The 18,248-nt window shown below is 38.9% G+C and overlaps 2 protein-coding genes across 2 annotated transcripts in view; one reads left to right on the forward strand and one right to left on the reverse strand.

Annotated features, from left to right (window-relative positions):
- The window catches only part of MIA2 (MIA SH3 domain ER export factor 2), a 598,301-nt gene that overhangs the window by 291,959 nt on the left and 288,094 nt on the right, over positions 1-18,248 (forward strand). Inside the window, exon 11 of the mRNA XM_053711462.1 lies at positions 16,123-16,194. Within this exon, the coding sequence (XP_053567437.1) occupies positions 16,123-16,194 (72 nt within the window). The remainder of the gene's footprint in view (positions 1-16,122; positions 16,195-18,248) is intronic.
- LOC128642534 (leucine-rich repeat and transmembrane domain-containing protein 1-like) lies at positions 9,961-16,104 on the reverse strand. Its single transcript, XM_053695320.1, has 2 exons — positions 16,096-16,104; positions 9,961-10,695 (listed from the first exon to the last, which is right to left on the reverse strand). The coding sequence occupies exons 1-2, from the start codon at positions 16,102-16,104 to the stop codon at positions 10,003-10,005; spliced, it is 702 nt and encodes a 233-aa protein (XP_053551295.1). The 3' UTR covers positions 9,961-10,002.

Consider the following 18,248-nt stretch of genomic DNA (forward strand, 5'->3'; position numbering starts at 1 on the left):
CATATACCGATTCACAAAGATCATTATCGGTACCTAAGATTTGCCTTTCTAAACAGGCATTACCAGTTTGTAGCTCTTCCCTTCGGGTTAGCTACGGCCCCGAGAATTTTTACAAAGGTTCTGGGCTCACTCCTAGCGGTGCTAAGACCGCGAGGCATAGCGGTTGCTCCGTACCTAGACGACATTCTGATACAAGCGTCAAGTTTTCAAATTACCAAGTCTCATACAGAGATAGTTCTGGCATTTCTGAGGTCGCATGGGTGGAAGGTGAACGTGGAAAAGAGTTCTCTATCACCACTCACAAGAGTCTCCTTCCTAGGGACTCTGATAGATTCTGTAGAGATGAAAATTTACCTGACGGAGGCCAGGTTATCAAAACTTTTAAATGCTTGCCGTGTCCTTCATTCCATTCCACACCCGTCAGTAGCTCAGTGCATGGAAGTAATCGGCTTAATGGTAGCGGCAATGGACATAGTACCATTTGCGCGCCTGCATCTCAGACCTCTGCAATTATGCATGCTAAGTCAGTGGAATGGGGATTACTCAGATTTGTCCCCTCTACTAAATCTGTATCAAGAGACCAGAGATTCTCTTCTCTGGTGGCTTTCTCGGGTCCACCTGTCCAAGGGGATGACCTTTCGCAGGCCAGATTGGACAATTGTAACAACAGATGCCAGCCTTCTAGGTTGGGGCGCAGTCTGGAACTCCCTGAAGGCTCAGGGATTATATTCTGGAGTTGAGAGCAATATTCAATGCTCTTCTAGCTTGGCCTCAGTTAGCAACACTGAGGTTCATCAGATTTCAGTCGGACAACATCACGACTGTGGCTTACATCAACCATAAAGGGGGAACCAGGAGTTCCCTAGCGATGTTGGAAGTCTCAAAGATAATTTGCTGGGCAGAGTCTCACTCTTGCCACCTGTCAGCGATCTACATCCCAGGCGTGGAGAACTGGGAGGCGGATTTTCTAAGTCGCCAGACTTTTCATCCGGGGGAGTAGGAACTTCATCAGGAGGTCTTCGCTCAACTGATTCATCATTGGGGCAAACCAGATCTGGATCTCATGGCGTCTCGCCAGAACGCCAAGCTTCCTTGTTACGGATCCAGGTCCAGGGACCCGGGAGCGGCGCTGATAGATGCTCTGACAGCCCCTTGGGTCTTCAACATGGCTTATGTGTTTCCTCCATTTCCGATGCTACCTCGACTGATTGCCAAGATCAAACAGGAGAGAGCATTGGTGATTCTGATAGCACCTGCGTGGCCACGCAGGACCTGGTATGCAGACCTAGTGGACATGTCGTCCTGTCCACCATGGTCTCTACCTCTGAGGCAGGACCTTCTAATACAAGGTCCTTTCAAACATCCAAATCTAATTTCTCTGAGGCTGACTGCATGGAGATTGAACGCTTGATCCTATCAAAGCGTGGCTTCTCGGAGTCAGTTATTGATACCTTAATACAGGCACGGAAGCCTGTTACCAGAAAAATTTACCATGAGATATGGCGTAAATATTTATATTGGTGCGAATCCAAGGGTTACTCATGGAGTAGGGTTAGGATTCCTAGGATATTGTCCTTTCTACAAGAGGGTTTAGAAAAGGGCTTATCTGCTAGTTCGTTAAAGGGACAGATTTCTGCTCTGTCTATTCTCTTACACAAACGTCTGGCAGAAGTTCCAGATGTCCAGGCTTTTTGTCAGGCTTTGGCTAGGATTAAGCCTGTGTTTAAGACTGTTGCTCCTCCGTGGAGCTTAAACTTGGTTCTTAAAGTTCTTCAAGGGGTTCCGTTTGAACCCCTTCATTCCATTGATATTAAGCTTTTATCTTGAAAAGTTCTGTTTTTGATGGCTATTTCCTCGGCTCGAAGAGTCTCTGAGTTATCGGCCTTACATTGTGATTCTCCTTATCTGATTTTCCATTCAGACAAGGTAGTTCTGCGTACTAAACCTGGGTTTTTACCTAAGGTAGTTTCTAACAGGAATATCAATCAGGAGATTGTTGTTCCATCATTATGTCCTAATCCTTCTTCAAAGAAGGAACGACTTTTGCATAATCTGGACGTAGTCCGTGCCCTGAAGTTCTATTTACAGGCAACTAAAGATTTTCGTCAAACTTCTTCCCTGTTTGTCGTTTACGCTGGACAGAGGAGAGGTCAAAAGGGCTTCGGCTACCTCTCTCTCCTTTTGGCTTCGTAGCATAATACGTTTAGCCTATGAGACTGTTGGACAGCAGCCTCCTGAAAGAATTACAGCTCATTCCACTAGAGCTGTGGCTTCCACCTGGGCCTTTAAGAATGAGGCCTCTATTGAACAGATTTGCAAGGCTGCAACTTGGTCTTCGCTTCACACTTTTTCAAAATTTTACAAATTTGACACTTTTGCTTCTTCGGAGGCTGTTTTTGGGAGAAAGGTCCTACAGGCAGTGGTTCCTTCCGTTTAAGTTCCTGCCTTGTCCCTCCCATCATCCGTGTACTTTGGCTTTGGTATTGGTATCCCATAAGTAATGGATGACCCGTGGACTGAATACACTTAACAAGAGAAAACATAATTTATGCTTACCTGATAAATTTATTTCTCTTGTAGTGTATTCAGTCCATGGTCCGCCCTGTCTTTTTAAGGCAGATCTAAATTTTAATTAAAACTCCAGTCACCACTGCACCCTATGGTTTCTCCTTTCTTGTCTTGTTTCGGTCGAATGACTGGATATGACATGTGAGGGGAGGAGCTATATAGCAGCTCTGCTTGGGTGATCCTCTTGCAACTTCCTGTTGGGAAGGAAATATATCCCATAAGTAATGGATGACCCGTGGACTGAATACACTACAAGAGAAATAAATTTATCAGGTAAGCATAAATTATGTTTTTCCTGTCCCTTTAATTATTTCAAAATGTACCTGACTAAAATGATAGTGATTGTTAAGCTAATTTCTTTCATGTAATTGGCAAGGGTCCATGAGCTAATGACGTATGGGATATACAATCCTACCAGGAGGGGCAAAGTTTCCCAAACCTCAAAATGCCTATAAATACACCCCCCACCACACTCACAATTCAGTTTTACAAACTTTGCCTCCTATGGAGGAGGTGAAGTAAGTTTGTGCTAGATTTATACGTTGATATGCGCTTCTCAGCTTTTTTTGAAGCCCGGTTCCTCTCAGAGTGCAGTGAATGACAGAGGGATGTGAAGGGAGTGTCACCTATTGAATACAATGGTCATCCTAACGGGGATCTATTAAATAGGTTCTCTGTTATTGGTCGTAGAGATTCATCTCCTACCTCCCTTTTCAGATCGACGATATACTCTTCTATACCATTACCTCTGCTGATTCTCGTTTCAGTACTGGTTTGGCTATCTACTTTATGTAGATGAGTGTCTTTTGGTAAGTATTAGGGTTGCACCGATACCATTTTTTTATGACCGAGTACAAGTACCGATACTTGTTTTCAAATATTCGCCGATACCAATTACCAATACTTTTTTTTTTTTAATGTCATGTGACAGTTTACCAAGCACAATACAATTATTTAAGATTCCTTCTTTATAATTATAAAGGACTGTAATTCAAAAGACATTATGAAATAATAAGTTTTATTTGTCACAAAGTTCACTGAACATGTTTATAAATAAAAAATATTACAATAAAATATTACATTTAAAGGGGCGATACAATTGGGTTGTAGGGCTGTTATATAACATCAAGCTGACATTTGTATGGAGGTTCGACTCTAAGTTGAACAGTCTTTCACTTTCCACACTACTGCATGGTGCAGAAATATATTTTTGGGCCGTTTTAGCCGGAGCTGGAAATCTGTTTATTAACTGCCCAGTACTTCAGGGGTTTGTCTGAACGAGGTACAGTGATCTCTCCTAAAATAATACAAATAACAGCAATTTGTATTGGCAGAACAGTAGTAAACAATTATTAGTTTAGTCTCAACTCCAGTTTAAAATGAAATGGGAACATGCAGTTTGAAAAAACGCCACATGATAGCATATGGGTAGGAAGTGGAGGTATCGGTTTAAGTATCGGTGCATTTACTTGAGTACAAGTACTCATGCAAATACTTGGTATCGGTACCGATACTAGTATCGGTGCAACCCTAGTAAGTATGTTTCCTTTTTTTAAGACACTCTCAGCTATGGTTTGGCACTTAATATTTAAATTTCTAAATATATGTGTGTACTTATATTTGCCATGATTCAGGTTTATCAGTATATTTCCTTTTTGAAGACTGTCAGTTTCATATTTGGGAAATGCATATAAAAAATAAAAAAAAAGACATTTTTTTCTTACCTGAAGTTTTCAAATTGACTCTCTTTTCTAAATTGCGGGCTGTTAGGCTCGCGGGAGCACAAAATGCTATAATTTATTGCGTCATTTTTGGCGCAAGACTTTTTTGGCGCGAGAATGACGTTTGTTGACGTAATTTCGTCATTTCCGGCGTCTTAATTGACGCCGAGTTTTTTCACGTAGTTGCGTCATCTATGACGCTTGTGTTTATTGCAGATGTTCTTGGTGCCAAAAAATATTTTGTCAGTTGGGAGTCATACTTGGCGCCAAACTTTTTTTTTTTTTTTTATCACATCTCAAAGTGTTTATTGCTGTCCCTTTAAGACACTCACGGCTAGATTTGGAGTTTTGTCGGTAACGACCCGAAAAACTAACGCCGGCTTTTTTCTGGCCGCACCATAAAAATAACTCTGGTATTGAGAGTCCACATAAAGGCTGCGTTAGGCTCCAAAAAAGGAGCGTAGAGCATTTTTAACGCAGCTTCAACTCTCGATACCAGAGTTGCTTACGCAAGCGGCCAGCCTAAAAAACGTGCTCGTGCACGATTCTCCCATTGGAAACAATGGGGCTGTTTGAGCTGAAAAAAAACCTAACACCTGCAAAAAAGCCGCGTTCAGCTCCTAACGCAGCCCCATTGTTTGCTATGGGGAAACACTTCCTACGTCTGCACCTAACACTTTAACATGTACCCCGAGTCTAAACACCCCTAACCTTACACTTATTAACCCCTAATCTGCTGCCCCGCTATCGCTGACCCCTGCATATTATTATTAACCCCTAATCTGCCGCTCCGTAAACCGCCGCTACTTACATTATCCTTATGTACCCCTAATCTGCTGCCCTAACATCGCCGACCCCTATATTTATTAACCCCTAATCTGTCCCCCACAACGTCGCCTCCACCTAACTACACTTATTAACCCCTAATCTGCCGACCGGACCTGAGCGCTACTATAATAAAGTTATTAACCCCTAATCCGCCTCACTAACCCTATAATAAATAGTATTAACCCCTAATCTGCCCTCCCTAACATCGCCGACAACTAACTTCAATTATTAACCCCTAATCTGCCGACCCAATCTCGCCGCTATTCTAATAAATGTATTAACCCCTAAAGCTAAGTCTAACCCTAACACTAACACCCACCTAAGTTAAATATAATTTTAATCTAACAAAATTAATTAACTCTTATTAAAAAAATTATTCCTATTTAAAGCTAAATACTTACCTGTAAAATAAATCCTAATATAGCTACAATATAAATTATAATTATATTATAGCTATTTTAGGATTAATATTTATTTTACAGGTAACTTTGTATTTATTTTAACCAGGTACAATAGCTATTAAATAGTTAAGAACTATTTAATAGCTAAAATAGTTAAAATAATTACAAATTTACCTGTAAAAGAAATCCTAACCTAAGTTACAATTAAACCTAACACTATACTATCAATAAATTAATTAAATAAACTACCTACAATTACCTACAATTAACCTAACACTACACTATCAATAAATTAATTAAATACAATTCCAACAAATAAATACAATTAAATAAACTTGCTAAAGTACAAAAAATAAAAAAATATTTACAAACATAAGAAAAATATTACAACAATTTTAAAATTAATTACACCTACTCTAAGCCCCCTAATAAAATAACAAAGCCCCCCAAAATAAAAAAATGCCCTACCCTATTCTAAATAACTAAAGTTCAAAGCTCTTTTACCTTACCAGCCCTGAACAGGGCCCTTTGCGGGGCATGCCCCAAAGAATTCAGCTCTTTTGCCTGTAAAAAAAACCATACAATACCCCCCCCCCCCAACATTACAACCCACCACCCACATACCCCTAATCTAACCCAAACCCCCCTTAAATAAACCTAACACTAAGCCCCTGAAGATCTTCCTACCTTGTCTTCACCTCACCGGGTTCAACGATCTGTCCAGAAGAGCTCCTCCGATGTCCTGATCCAAGCCCAAGCGGGGGGCTGAAGAGGTCCATGATCCGGCTGAAGTCTTCATCCAAGCGGGAGCTGAAGAGGTCCATGATCCGGATGAAGTCTTCATCCAAGCAGGAGCTGAAGAGGTCCATGATCCGGATGAAGTCTTCTATCAGCGGCATCTTCAATCTTCTTTCTTCCGGATCCATCTTGCAGACCTCCGACGCGGAACATCCTGCTGGCCCGACGGACTAACGACGAATGACGGTTCCTTTAAGGGACGTCATCCAAGATGGCGTCCCTCGAATTCCGATTGGCTGATAGGATTCTATCAGCCAATCGGAATTAAGGTAGGAAAATTCTGATTGGCTGATGGAATCAGCCAATCAGATTCAAGTTCAATCCGATTGGCTGATTCAATCAGCCAATCAGATTGAGCTCGCAATCTATTGGCTGTTCCGATCAGCCAATAGAATGCGAGCTCAATCTGATTGGCTGATTGGATCAGCCAATCGGATTGAACTTGATTCTGATTGGCTGATTCCATCAGCCAATCAGAATTTTCCTACCTTAATTCCGATTGGCTGATAGAATCCTATCAGCCAATCGGAATTCGAGGGACGCCATCTTGGATGACGTCCCTTAAAGGAACCGTCATTCGTAGTTAGTCCGTCGGGCCAGCAGGATGTTCCGCGTCGGAGGTCTGCAAGATGGATCCGGAAGAAAGAAGATTGATGATGCCGTTGATAGAAGACTTCATCCGGATCATGGACCTCTTCAGCTCCCGCTTGGATGAAGACTTCATCCGGATCATGGACCTCTTCAGCTCCCGCTTGGATGAAGACTTCAGCCGGATCATGGACCTCTTCAGCCCCCCGCTTGGGCTTGGATCAGGACATCGGAGGAGCTCTTCTGGACAGATCGTTGAACCCGGTGAGGTGAAGACAAGGTAGGAAGATCTTCAGGGGCTTAGTGTTAGGTTTATTTAAGGGGGGTTTGGGTTAGATTAGGGGTATGTGGGTGGTGGGTTGTAATGTTGGGGGGCTTGGGTATTGTATTTTTTTTTTTACAGGCAAAAGAGCTGAACTTCTTGGGGCATTCCCCGCAAAGGGCCCTGTTCAGGGCTGGTAAGGTAAAAGAGCTTTGAACTTTAGTTATTTAGAATAGGGTAGGGCATTTTTTTATTTTGGGGGGCTTTGTTATTTTATTAGGGGTCTTAGAGTAGGTGTAATTAGTTTAAAATTGTTGTAATATTTTTCTTATGTTTGTAAATATTTTTTTATTTTTTGTAACTTAGTTCTTTTTTATTTTTTGTACTTTAGCAAGTTTATTTAATTGTATTTATTTGTAGGAATTGTATTTAATTAATTTATTGATAGTGTAGTGTTAGGTTAATTGTAGGTAATTGTAGGTAGTTTATTTAATTAATTTATTGATAGTATAGTGTTAGGTTTAATTGTAACTTAGGTTAGGATTTCTTTTACAGGTAAATTTGTAATTATTTTAGCTATTAAATAGTTCTTAATTATTTAATAGCTATTGTACCTGGTTAAAATAAATACAAAGTTACCTGTAAAATAAATATTATTCCTAAAATAGCTATAATATAATTATAATTTATATTGTAGCTATATTAGGATTTATTTTACAGGTAAGTATTTAGCTTTAAATAGGAATAATTTATTTAATAAGAGTTAATTAATTTCGTTAGATTAAAATTATATTTAACTTAGGGGGGTGTTAGTGTTAGGGTTAGACTTAGCTTTAGGGGTTAATACATTTATTAGAATAGCGGTGAGCTCCGGTCAGCAGATTAGGGGTTAATAATTGAAGTTAGGTGTCGGCGATGTTAGGGAGGGCAGATTAGGCGTTAATACTATTTATTATAGGGTTAGTGAGGCGGATTAGGGGTTAATAACTTTATTATAGTAGCGCTCAGGTCCGGTCGGCAGATTAGGGGTTAATAAGTGTAGGCAGGTGGAGGCGACGTTGAGGGGGGCAGATTAGGGGTTAATAAATATAATATAGGGGTTGGCGGTGTTAGGGGCAGCAGATTAGGGGTACATAAGGATAACGTAGGTGGCGGCGCTTTGCGGTCGGCAGATTAGGGGTTAATAAGTGTAGGTAGGTGGAGGCGACGTTGTGGGGGGCAGGTTAGGGGTTAATAAATATAATACAGGGGTCGGCGGTGTTAGGGGCAGCAGATTAGGGGTACATAAGGATAACGTAGGTGGCGGCGCTTTGCGGTCGGCAGATTAGGGGTTAATAAGTGTAGGTAGGTGGAGGCGACGTTGTGGGGGGCAGGTTAGGGGTTAATAAATATAATACAGGGGTCGGCTGTGTTAGGGGCAGCAGATTAGGGGTACATAAGGATAACGTAGGTGGCGGTCGGCAGATTAGGGGTTAAAAAAAATTATTCGAGTGTCGGCTATGTGGGGGGACCTTGGTTTAGGGGTACATAGGTAGTTTATGGGTGTTAGTGTACTTTAGAGTACAGTAGTTAAGAGCTTTATAAACCGGCGTTAGCCCAGAAAGCTCTTAACTACTGACTTTTTTCCTGCGGCTGGAGTTTTGTCGTTAGATGTCTAACGCTCACTTCAGAAACGACTCTAAATACCGGAGTTAGAAAGATCCCATTGAAAAGATAGGATACGCAATTGACGTAAGGGGATCTGCGGTATGGAAAAGTCGCGGCTGAAAAGTGAGCGTTAGACCTTATTTTGAGTGACTCCAAATACCGGCGGTAGCCTAAAACCAGCGTTAGGAGCCTCTAACGCTGGTTTTCACGGCTAACGCCAAACTCCAAATCTAGGTCTCAGACTATAAAAAAAATCTAGTTGTAGTAACAAGATGACAGGTTTAAACACTTTTAAAACATTTATTTTGTATGCAGATCTTTTGTAGGGTATAACGGTTGATGAATAGTATCAAATGCATATATAAAAACACTTTTAATTCAGCAACGTATAAATAAGCTTAACATTTCTGTTTACTGTAACAAAGCTTATAAATGTTTCCAATTTTAGTTTCACACATAAAATAAATAAATTACATATTTTTTTGCTGTACTTGTATGTATTTAGAATGCATTTGTCATTTACCTGGTTTATAGATTTTATATACAAAATTTGGTGAAAAAATTTATATAAAGCTTTTTTTCAGTATAATATTATTATTTAGTAATGAAACTAATGGGTAAAGAACAAACATTACAAACAGAATATAAATAATCACATTTGCATATTGCTGAAAACATCTGTTTTAAATAGACACTTAAATATATCTGGTAAACTAATCTATCACAAATACATTAAAATTATGAGCAGCTAAAGTAATTCTCAGTTTAACCTTTTGCTTATCCAAGGTGTTCTTGAATTATTTTACAGTCTTTGTCTTTACCTCCTCTACTGGAAGTATATTCCATGAATCAACCTCCAGGTCTATACATAAATTACACCTGAACTTGCTACCAACTTAAGATCATGACCCTTTATTATGGTAAATATAAAAAAAATAAGGACAGAAAAAAAATATGAGGGCGCAGGCATTATCTCAAAACTAAGCCCTTATTTTATCTGTTTACATTATTGCAAACTCAAAATCAGAATACAGGTAATCGTTTTGAGCCTTTATATAAATATTTTGTTTCAAAGGCAAGAGTAAAAAGTTAGATCAGTTTTTGTTGTGAGTTTTCCACTAGCTTACAAAATGTATTGTTTTTTTTCTTTTTTTTTCTTTACTTCTTAAAAACCATAGTCAAATTTAGATCAAGCCAAAAAATTATCAAGCGGTTCTTTTTCCTCCGGACTCCCATGTTCATTTACTGGAGCCAAGTGTTCCACTTCCTTGAGTTCCCTGTGGTATTTAGCCATAATTGCAGCATACGCACAACCATAAATAGCAGCTGCCAACATCATTAGACACACAATTCCACAAACAACCCCAGTTATTACTACGGTGGCTATGGCATGTCGCAAATTGGCTGGACGAGGTTTTGGTTTCGGTTCACATTCTGAATGGGTTCCACCATCTCCGTAATCTCCATGGAGACCGTGTTTCCCATTACTCCTGTGCTCTATGTTATGATGGTGAATGTTAGCCATCACATAGGGGGCTGTCATAGGTGGACAACTCTTATATATCTCAAAAGGAATTTTAAGGAGATCTCTTCCTTTTCGGTTATCTGGGCTTTTGCAGATTAGCTCATCAAGTATTCCTCCTTTATATAGAAAGTTCTCAAGCCAAAGTTTGAGCCCCATTATGTTGCAGCTGCATTGCCAGGGATTGGCTTTCACAAGAAAAACTTTCAAATTTGTGAATGACTCCAATACAGATCTGTCAACCCATTGGAGCTGGTTATGTTTCACTCCATGGAAGGTCAAGTTTTTTGTGCTGTTACCCAGGGATTCTTTCAATGTAAAGATTCCATTTGAAGAAAGATCCAGTTCTTTGGCGCCAAACTTTTTGACATTATTTTAGACTTCATTTCTTTTTGCTTCTGGTTTCCAGAGGCTTATTTTGTTTTGCATTTCTTTCCTATTCCTGAAATATAAGGAAATTGATATTTTGCTTTATATGTTTATATGTTTTATATGTTTTATATGTTTTTTCTCTTACATTTGCAAGATATCTCAAAACTGTTCCTGTATTACAAAACACTGTTGGATTCCTGCTGACTGATATCAGTCCTACCAAAGCTAAGTTAATTTATTTTAATGTTATGAATTTTTATCTTTAGCTATGGTTTGTAATAAGTTAGCATGATTAAACTTTTACATGCAGAGAAAATGTCCATCAGTATTAATGCATTGTCTATTGCTATTCTTTTAACATTTATTGTACAAGATATACCTGGGAATTTATAAGAATTTTTTTCTGATTCTATTCAGAAGGCTTTGTCTGCCATCCCGCCTTCTAATATAATGTAAAGGTCTTTTTTAAAATTTCTCATTTAGTTGATGAATTTTCAAATGACCGACAACATAATGAATTATCCTTCTCTGATGAGGATTTATCTGATTCAGAATATCCTTCATCAGATATTGACACTAACAAATCTACTTTTTATTTTTAAATGGAGTACATTTGTTCTTTGTTGAAGAAGTGTTGATTATATTGGATATTGAGGAGACTAGTCCTCTTGATGTTAAGGCTAGCTACCATTTAAATTCTGTTTTTTAACCTCCTGTGGTTACTTCAGAGTTTTTATTCCAGTTCCTAATACTAAGGAATGGAATAGGCCTGGTACTTCTTTTATTCCTTCTTTAAGGTTTTAAAAAATTGTATCCTTTGCCAGCAGTTAGTTTGGAGTTTTGGGAAAAAAACCAAAGTTAATGGGGCTATCTCTACTCTTGCTAAACATACTACTATTTCTATGGAAAATGGTATTTATTTTCAAGATCCTTCAGATGGGAAACTTGTATCTTATGTAAGGAAAATTAATTTATTTTCAGGTCCTTTTCTTAGGTCTGCAATTTCTTTGGCTGATGTTGTAGCTGTTTCATCTTTTTGGTTGGAAACTTTAGCGCAACAAGTATCAGATTATGATTTGTTTAGCATTGTTAACTTGATTCTACATGCTAATAATTTCATTTGTGATGCCATTTTTTGATATTATCAAAATTGAGGTTAAATCTATGTCTTTAGCTATTTTAGCTAGAAGAACTTTGTGGCTTAAATCTTGGAATGCTGATTTGATTTCTAAATCCAGATTTCTATTTTTCTTTCCTTCCAAGGTAATACATTTTTTGGGTTCACAGTTGGATTCAATACTTTCAACTGTTACTGTGGGGAAGGGAGTTTTTTTGCCTCAAGTTTAAGTTCTAAGGGTAAATCTTTAGCTTATAACCGTTTTTGTTCTTAACAAGGAACAGAAACCTAATTCTTCCCCAAGTAATATGTTTCTAATTGGAAGCTTTCTTCAAAATGGAATGAATTCAAGCCATTTAAGAGATCAAAGCCAGTCCCTAAATTTGCATGATGGTGCGGCTCTTACTCTAGCTTAGCTGGTAAGGGCAGGTTAAGTTTTTTCCAAAGTTGTTTGGTTCAATTCGGTCCAAACTCCTTAGATTGGGGTACAGAATAGGATTCAGAGGAAGACCGCCTGTGAGAAGTCTTTTTCTCTCTCACATATTCCAGCAATCCCAGTAAAGGCTCAGACTTTCCTGAAGTGTGTTTCAGACCTGGTGTTATCTGGGGTATTCATACCAGTTCCGTTTCAGGAACGGGGTCTGGGGTTTTATTCAGAACTATTCATTATTCAAAGAAAGAAAATCTTTTGAATTCTCATGTAAGAGTACCATATTTCAGAATGGTGATTATAAGGTTTATTCTGCCTTTTGTTCAGCAGGGGCATTATTTGTCCACAATAGGCTTGCAGGATGTTTATCTTCATATTCTGTTTCATTCAGATTATTTTCATTTTCTGAGATTCTCTTTTTTAGACAAGCATTACCAATTTGTTGCTTTTCCTTTCTGGCCTAGCGACAGCTCTAGGAATCTTTTCAAAGGTTCTCAGTGTTTCCTTATTTGGACGATATCTTGGTACTTGCTCAGTCTTTTCCTTCTGCAGAATCTCATACGATTCAACTTCTGTTGTTTCTTCAAAGACATGGTTGGAGGATCTTTTTACCAAAAAAGTTCCTTGATTCCTCAGACAAGGGTCACCTTTTTTAGGTTTCCAGCTAGATTGTGTCAATGTCTTTGTCTCTATCAGACAAGAGACAATTTATATTGGGTTCAGCTTGTCGGAACCTTCAGTCTCTATTATTTCCTTCGGTAGCTATATGCATGGAAGTTTTAGGTCTCATGACTGCAGCATCGGACTCTATTCCCTTTGCTCGTTTTCATATGAGACCTCTCCAGTTTTTTATTGCTGAATTAATGGTGCAGGGATTATACTAGGATATCACATTTAATATCCTTGAATCTCAATATTCAACTATCTCTGACTTGGTGGTTAGATCACCATGGTATAGTTTTACGGGTCTCTTTGGTTCATCCAACCTGGTCTGTGTTCACAGATGCGAGTCTTTTAGGTTGGGAAGCTGTCTGGGGATCTCTGACAGCACAAGGGGTTTGGAAATCTCAAGAGGCGAGATTACCAATCAATATTTTGGAACTCCATGCGATTCTCAGAGCTCTTCAGTTTTGGCTTCTATTGGAGAGACGTTTATTGGTTTTCAGACAGTCAACGTCACAACTGTGGCGTATGTCAATTATCAGGGTGGGACTCACAGTCCTCAGGCTATGAAATAAGTATCTCGGATACTTGCTTGGGCAAAATCCAGCTCTTGTCTAATTTCTGCGGTCTATATCCCAGGTATATACAATTGGGAAGCGGATTATCTGTCGTCAAGCTTTACATCCAGGAGAGTGGTCTTTTCACCCAGATGTGTTTTTTCCAAATTGTTCAGATGTGGGGGCTTCCAGAAATAGTTCTGATGGCATCTCATCTAAACAAGAAACTTCCCAGGTACTTATCCAGGTCTAGGGATCCTCAGGCGGAGGCAGTGGATGCATTGACACTTCCTTGGAGTTATCAACCTGCCTATATTTTTCCGCCTCTGGTTATTCTTCCAAGAGTGATTTTCAAAATCATCATGGAGCAATCGTTTGTGCTGCTGGTGGCTTCAGCATGGCCGCTCAGGTTTTGGTATGTGGATCTTGTTCGGATGTCCAGTTTCCAATCTTAGCCACTTTCATTAAGGTCAGACCTTATATCTCAAGGTTCGTTTTTCCATTAGGATTTCAAATCATTAAAGTTGATGGTATAGAAATTGAACGCTTAGTGCTTAGTCATAGAGGCTTCTCTGACTTGGTGATTTATACAATGTTGCAGGCTTGTAAATCTGTGTCTAGAAAGATTTATTATCGAGTTTGGAAGACTTACATTTCATGGTGCTCTTCTCATAAATTCTCTTGGCATTCTTTTAGAATTCCTAGAATTTTTCAGTTTCTTCAGGATGGTTTGTCTGCAAGTTCTTTGGAAAGACAAATCTCTGCTCTTTCTGTTCCACAGAAAAATTGCTAAACTTTCTGATATTTATTGTTTTGTACATGCTTTGGTTCGTATCAAGTCTGTCATTAAATAAATTTCTCCTTGGAGTCTTAATTTGGTTTGAAGGCTTTACAGGCTCTTCCGTTTGAGCCTATGCATTCTCTGGACATTAAATTACTTTCCTGGAAAGTGTTGTTCCTTTTTTGCCATCTCTTCTGCTAGAAGAATTTCTGATTTATCTGCTCTTTCTTGTGTCTCCTTTTCTGATTTTTCTTCAGGATAAGGCGGTTTTGCGGATTTCGTTTTTATTTTTACCTAAAGTTGTGAACTCCAACAACGTTAGTAGAGAAATTGTTGTCCCTTCTTTGTGTCCTAATCCTAAGAATTCTCTGGAGAGATCCTTACATTCTTTGGATGTGGTAAGAGCTTCGAAATATTATGTTGAAGCTACTAAAGATTTTAGGAAGACTTCTAGTCTATTTGTTATCTTTTCTGGTTCTAGGAAAGGTCAGAAGGCTTCTGCCATTTCTTTGGCATCTTGGTTAAAGCTTTTGATTCATCATGCTTATTTGGAGTCGGGTAAATCCCCCGCCTCAGAGGATTACGGCTCATTCTACTAGGTCAGTTTCTACTTCCTGGGCTTTTAAGAATGAAGCTTCTGTTGATCAGATTTGCAAAGCTGCAACTTGGTCTTCTTTGCATACTTTTACTAAATTCTACCATTTTGATGTTTTTTCTTCTTCAGAAGCAGCTTTTGGTAGAAAAGTACTTCAGGCAGCTGTTTCAGTTTGATTCTTCTGCTTATCATTTTAGTTGTTTTCATTATAAAGATTAAAACTTTTGAATTGGGTTGTGGATTAATTTTTTCAGCGGAATTGGCTGTCTTTATTTTATCCCTTCCTATCTAGTGACTCTTGCGTGGAGTTCCACATCTTGGGTATTTGCTATCCCATACATCACTAGCTCATGGACTCTTTACATGAAAGAAAACAGAATTTATGTTAGAATTTACCTGATAAATTAATTTCTTTCATATTGGCAAGAGTCCATGAGACCCACCCTTCTTATGGTGGTTATGATTTTTTTGTATAAAGCACAATTATTCCAATTCTTTCTTATCACCCCACTTCTTGGCTATTCGTTAAACTGAATTGTGGGTGTGGTGGGGGTGTATTTATAGGCATTTTGAGGTTTGGGAAACTTTGCCCCTTCTGGTAGGATTGTATATCCCATACGTCATTAGCTCATGGACTCTTGCCAATATGAAAGAAATTAATTTATCAGGGAAAATCTTACATAAATTATGTTTTTAGGCATTGCAGTGCTAAATTGTGAGGTACAGTAAATATAAAATAGACTTATGGACTTCCTAAAGAGCTTGAAAGTTTGCCTAAGAGTCACTTTGTACACTGGAGGTAGATAACTGTTATGGAGAGAGATTGTTTCAGCATGTGTCTTATTAGAAAGCAATTAAAGGGACATGAAACCCAATTTTTTTTTTTAATTATTCAGATAGAGGATACATTTTTAAACTAATTTCCAATTTACTTCTATAAGTTTGCTTCATTCTCTTGGTATCCTTAGTCAAAGGAGCAGTAATGTACTATTAGGAGCTTCCTGAACACATCAGTAAGCCAAAGACAAGAGGTATAGCAGCAAACTCCCACTTTCTGAGCCTAACTAGCTATGCTTGTCAACAAAGGATACCAAGAGAACTAATAAAATTAGATAACAGAAGTAAATTGGAAAGTTGTTCAAAATTGTATTCTCTATCTGAATCATGAAGAATAAAATTGAGGTTTTATATCCCTTTAACAATAATATAGCACTTTATACTCAATATATTTAACCCTTTACTTACAACTGTCATTTTGTTTCTTTCCGTTAGTATGATGAACTACAGCTGTCTTTGCAGGACTCGGGTCATCAGAAATTACTTTCAGAAATATCAGATCAAAAGGTAAAAAACCCAACAGAAATAGTATCCTAGAAATCTTGAAAAGGACAGTTTAGTGGTGCATTACTTTTTATGCATCACTTCTTGATGCCAGTAATAAAAAATGCATTTTTTTTTCTACATATTTTTAAATTAAATCATACTTTTCATTTATTTTTTGCAGCCTCAACTGCACCTGCACTTTTCTTTAAAAGAAAGGTGGTTATACATGATTTAGCCTATATAATGCTTTATTAACCAAGCCACTGGAGGGAATTAAAGCTCACTTCCAGTGCATGTGGCTGCAGTCCATACAGGGCATGTGCAAAGCACTTCAGTTGTTGTGAAATGAAGTTCTTGGGACTATATGACCTCCAACTGGCTTATGTTGAGCTGAATTTCTTTGTACTGGCAGCATTACACCATACTACGTGGACGATACTATACAAAAATAAAGTGTTTAATTATGTACAGTAAGAGACCTTGTCTTTTAATTTGAACATTCCCTAGTAATCAGTGTAGTTGTTTAATTTATATCTGTAATTGGCAACAGGAGAAATATATAGTTTGCAAAATCCTTACAGTTTAAATAATTTTAAAACCTTTATTGTGTATGCAGATCTTTTACAATGCAGTGCTTAATTGCTGATGTATATTATATGTTTATGCCTTTAAAAAGACATTAAACTACCAAGTACAACTACACTACACTGTTTTTCCTCCGGTACCTGCAGTTCTCTTTACACTTGTTCTCCTATTTTAACCCCTTACAGAAACCAGTGGTAAAACTCTACACCTTTATACTGAACACCACTATCTTGGTACGTGCGTATTGTTGCATTCTGTGACAGAAGCAGTGCACTTCCACAGATCCGTGCTGTTTTTTTTGACAGCTGTACCTAGTATTTCTTTCCAATGGCATTGAGAGTCCACAAATGTATTCATTACTGTTGGGAATTTAACACCTGGCCACCAGGAGTAGGCAAAGATACCCCAGCCAAAGCTTACAAATATCCCTCCCACTTCCCTTACTCCCCCAGTCATTCTTTGCCTCTGTAACTTGAAGGTTGGCGAAGATGGTGCTCTGAAGAGACGTGCTGTCGTTTCCACACCAGGTTTATCTACCCGGTTTGATCTTCTTCTAGTCATCGCCCGCATTTATCAGGATCGGGTCTCTGTGGCCCGCAGCACCTTGTTCGTTGTCCTAGTGAAGATGTCTTCCTTCCCTCCGTGGATGTTGCTTCTATGAACGGACCTTCTTCTCAAGGTATGTTCCGTTGTCAATATCTAGATTCTCTGAAGATGACTGCATGGAGATTGAACGCCTAGTGCTGTCCAGAAGAGGTTGTTTGTTTGGGTCATTGTTTCCCTGATCCAGGCTTGTCTGCCAGTTTCTCTTTAGGTTTGCCGCAAGATGTGGCATACCTCTAACTTGGTGAGAAGAGTGTTTCTCTTGGTACAAGGTGAGGGTTCTTTGGATTCTGTCACTTCTTTAGGACAGCTTGGAGAGCGGGTGGTCGGCCAGTTTCTAACAAGGGTAAATTTTCTGTCTTTCAGTTTCTTTTACAAGATATGACGAGTCCACAGATTTCATCCTTACTTATGGGATATCGCCTCCTGGTCAGCAGGAGGAGGCAAAGAGCACCACAGCAGAGCTGTGTATATATAGCTCCTCCCTTCCCTCCCACTCCAGTCATTCTCTTTGCCTGTGTTAGTAAGATAGGATGCAATGTGAGGTGTTAGAAAAGATTCTTCAATCAAGTGTTTGTTATTTTCACAAATGGTGCCACAGTGTACTATTTTGTTCTGGGGCGTAGCCTAGACCAGATCAGTCTCTTCATTGAAAAGAGAAGCATCTGGTGGCTTTAAGGCAATGGGAACTGGTGGGATTAAATTCTCACTGTGCCTCCCATACTGAGTGCTGCCCTGCAGATGATGGTCTTAGCAGATATTAACTAAGGCCCTGTTTGTGTCCACAGAACTAAAGGAGGGAGAAGACCTCTTGATCCTGTGAGACTGATCATGCTGTCGCTCAGCATAGAGGTAAGTGCAGTCTTTATTTTTCTGGGACATTTGAT

Source organism: Bombina bombina, chromosome 1 (assembly GCF_027579735.1).
Source record: "Bombina bombina isolate aBomBom1 chromosome 1, aBomBom1.pri, whole genome shotgun sequence".
Lineage (NCBI taxonomy): Eukaryota > Metazoa > Chordata > Amphibia > Anura > Bombinatoridae > Bombina > Bombina bombina.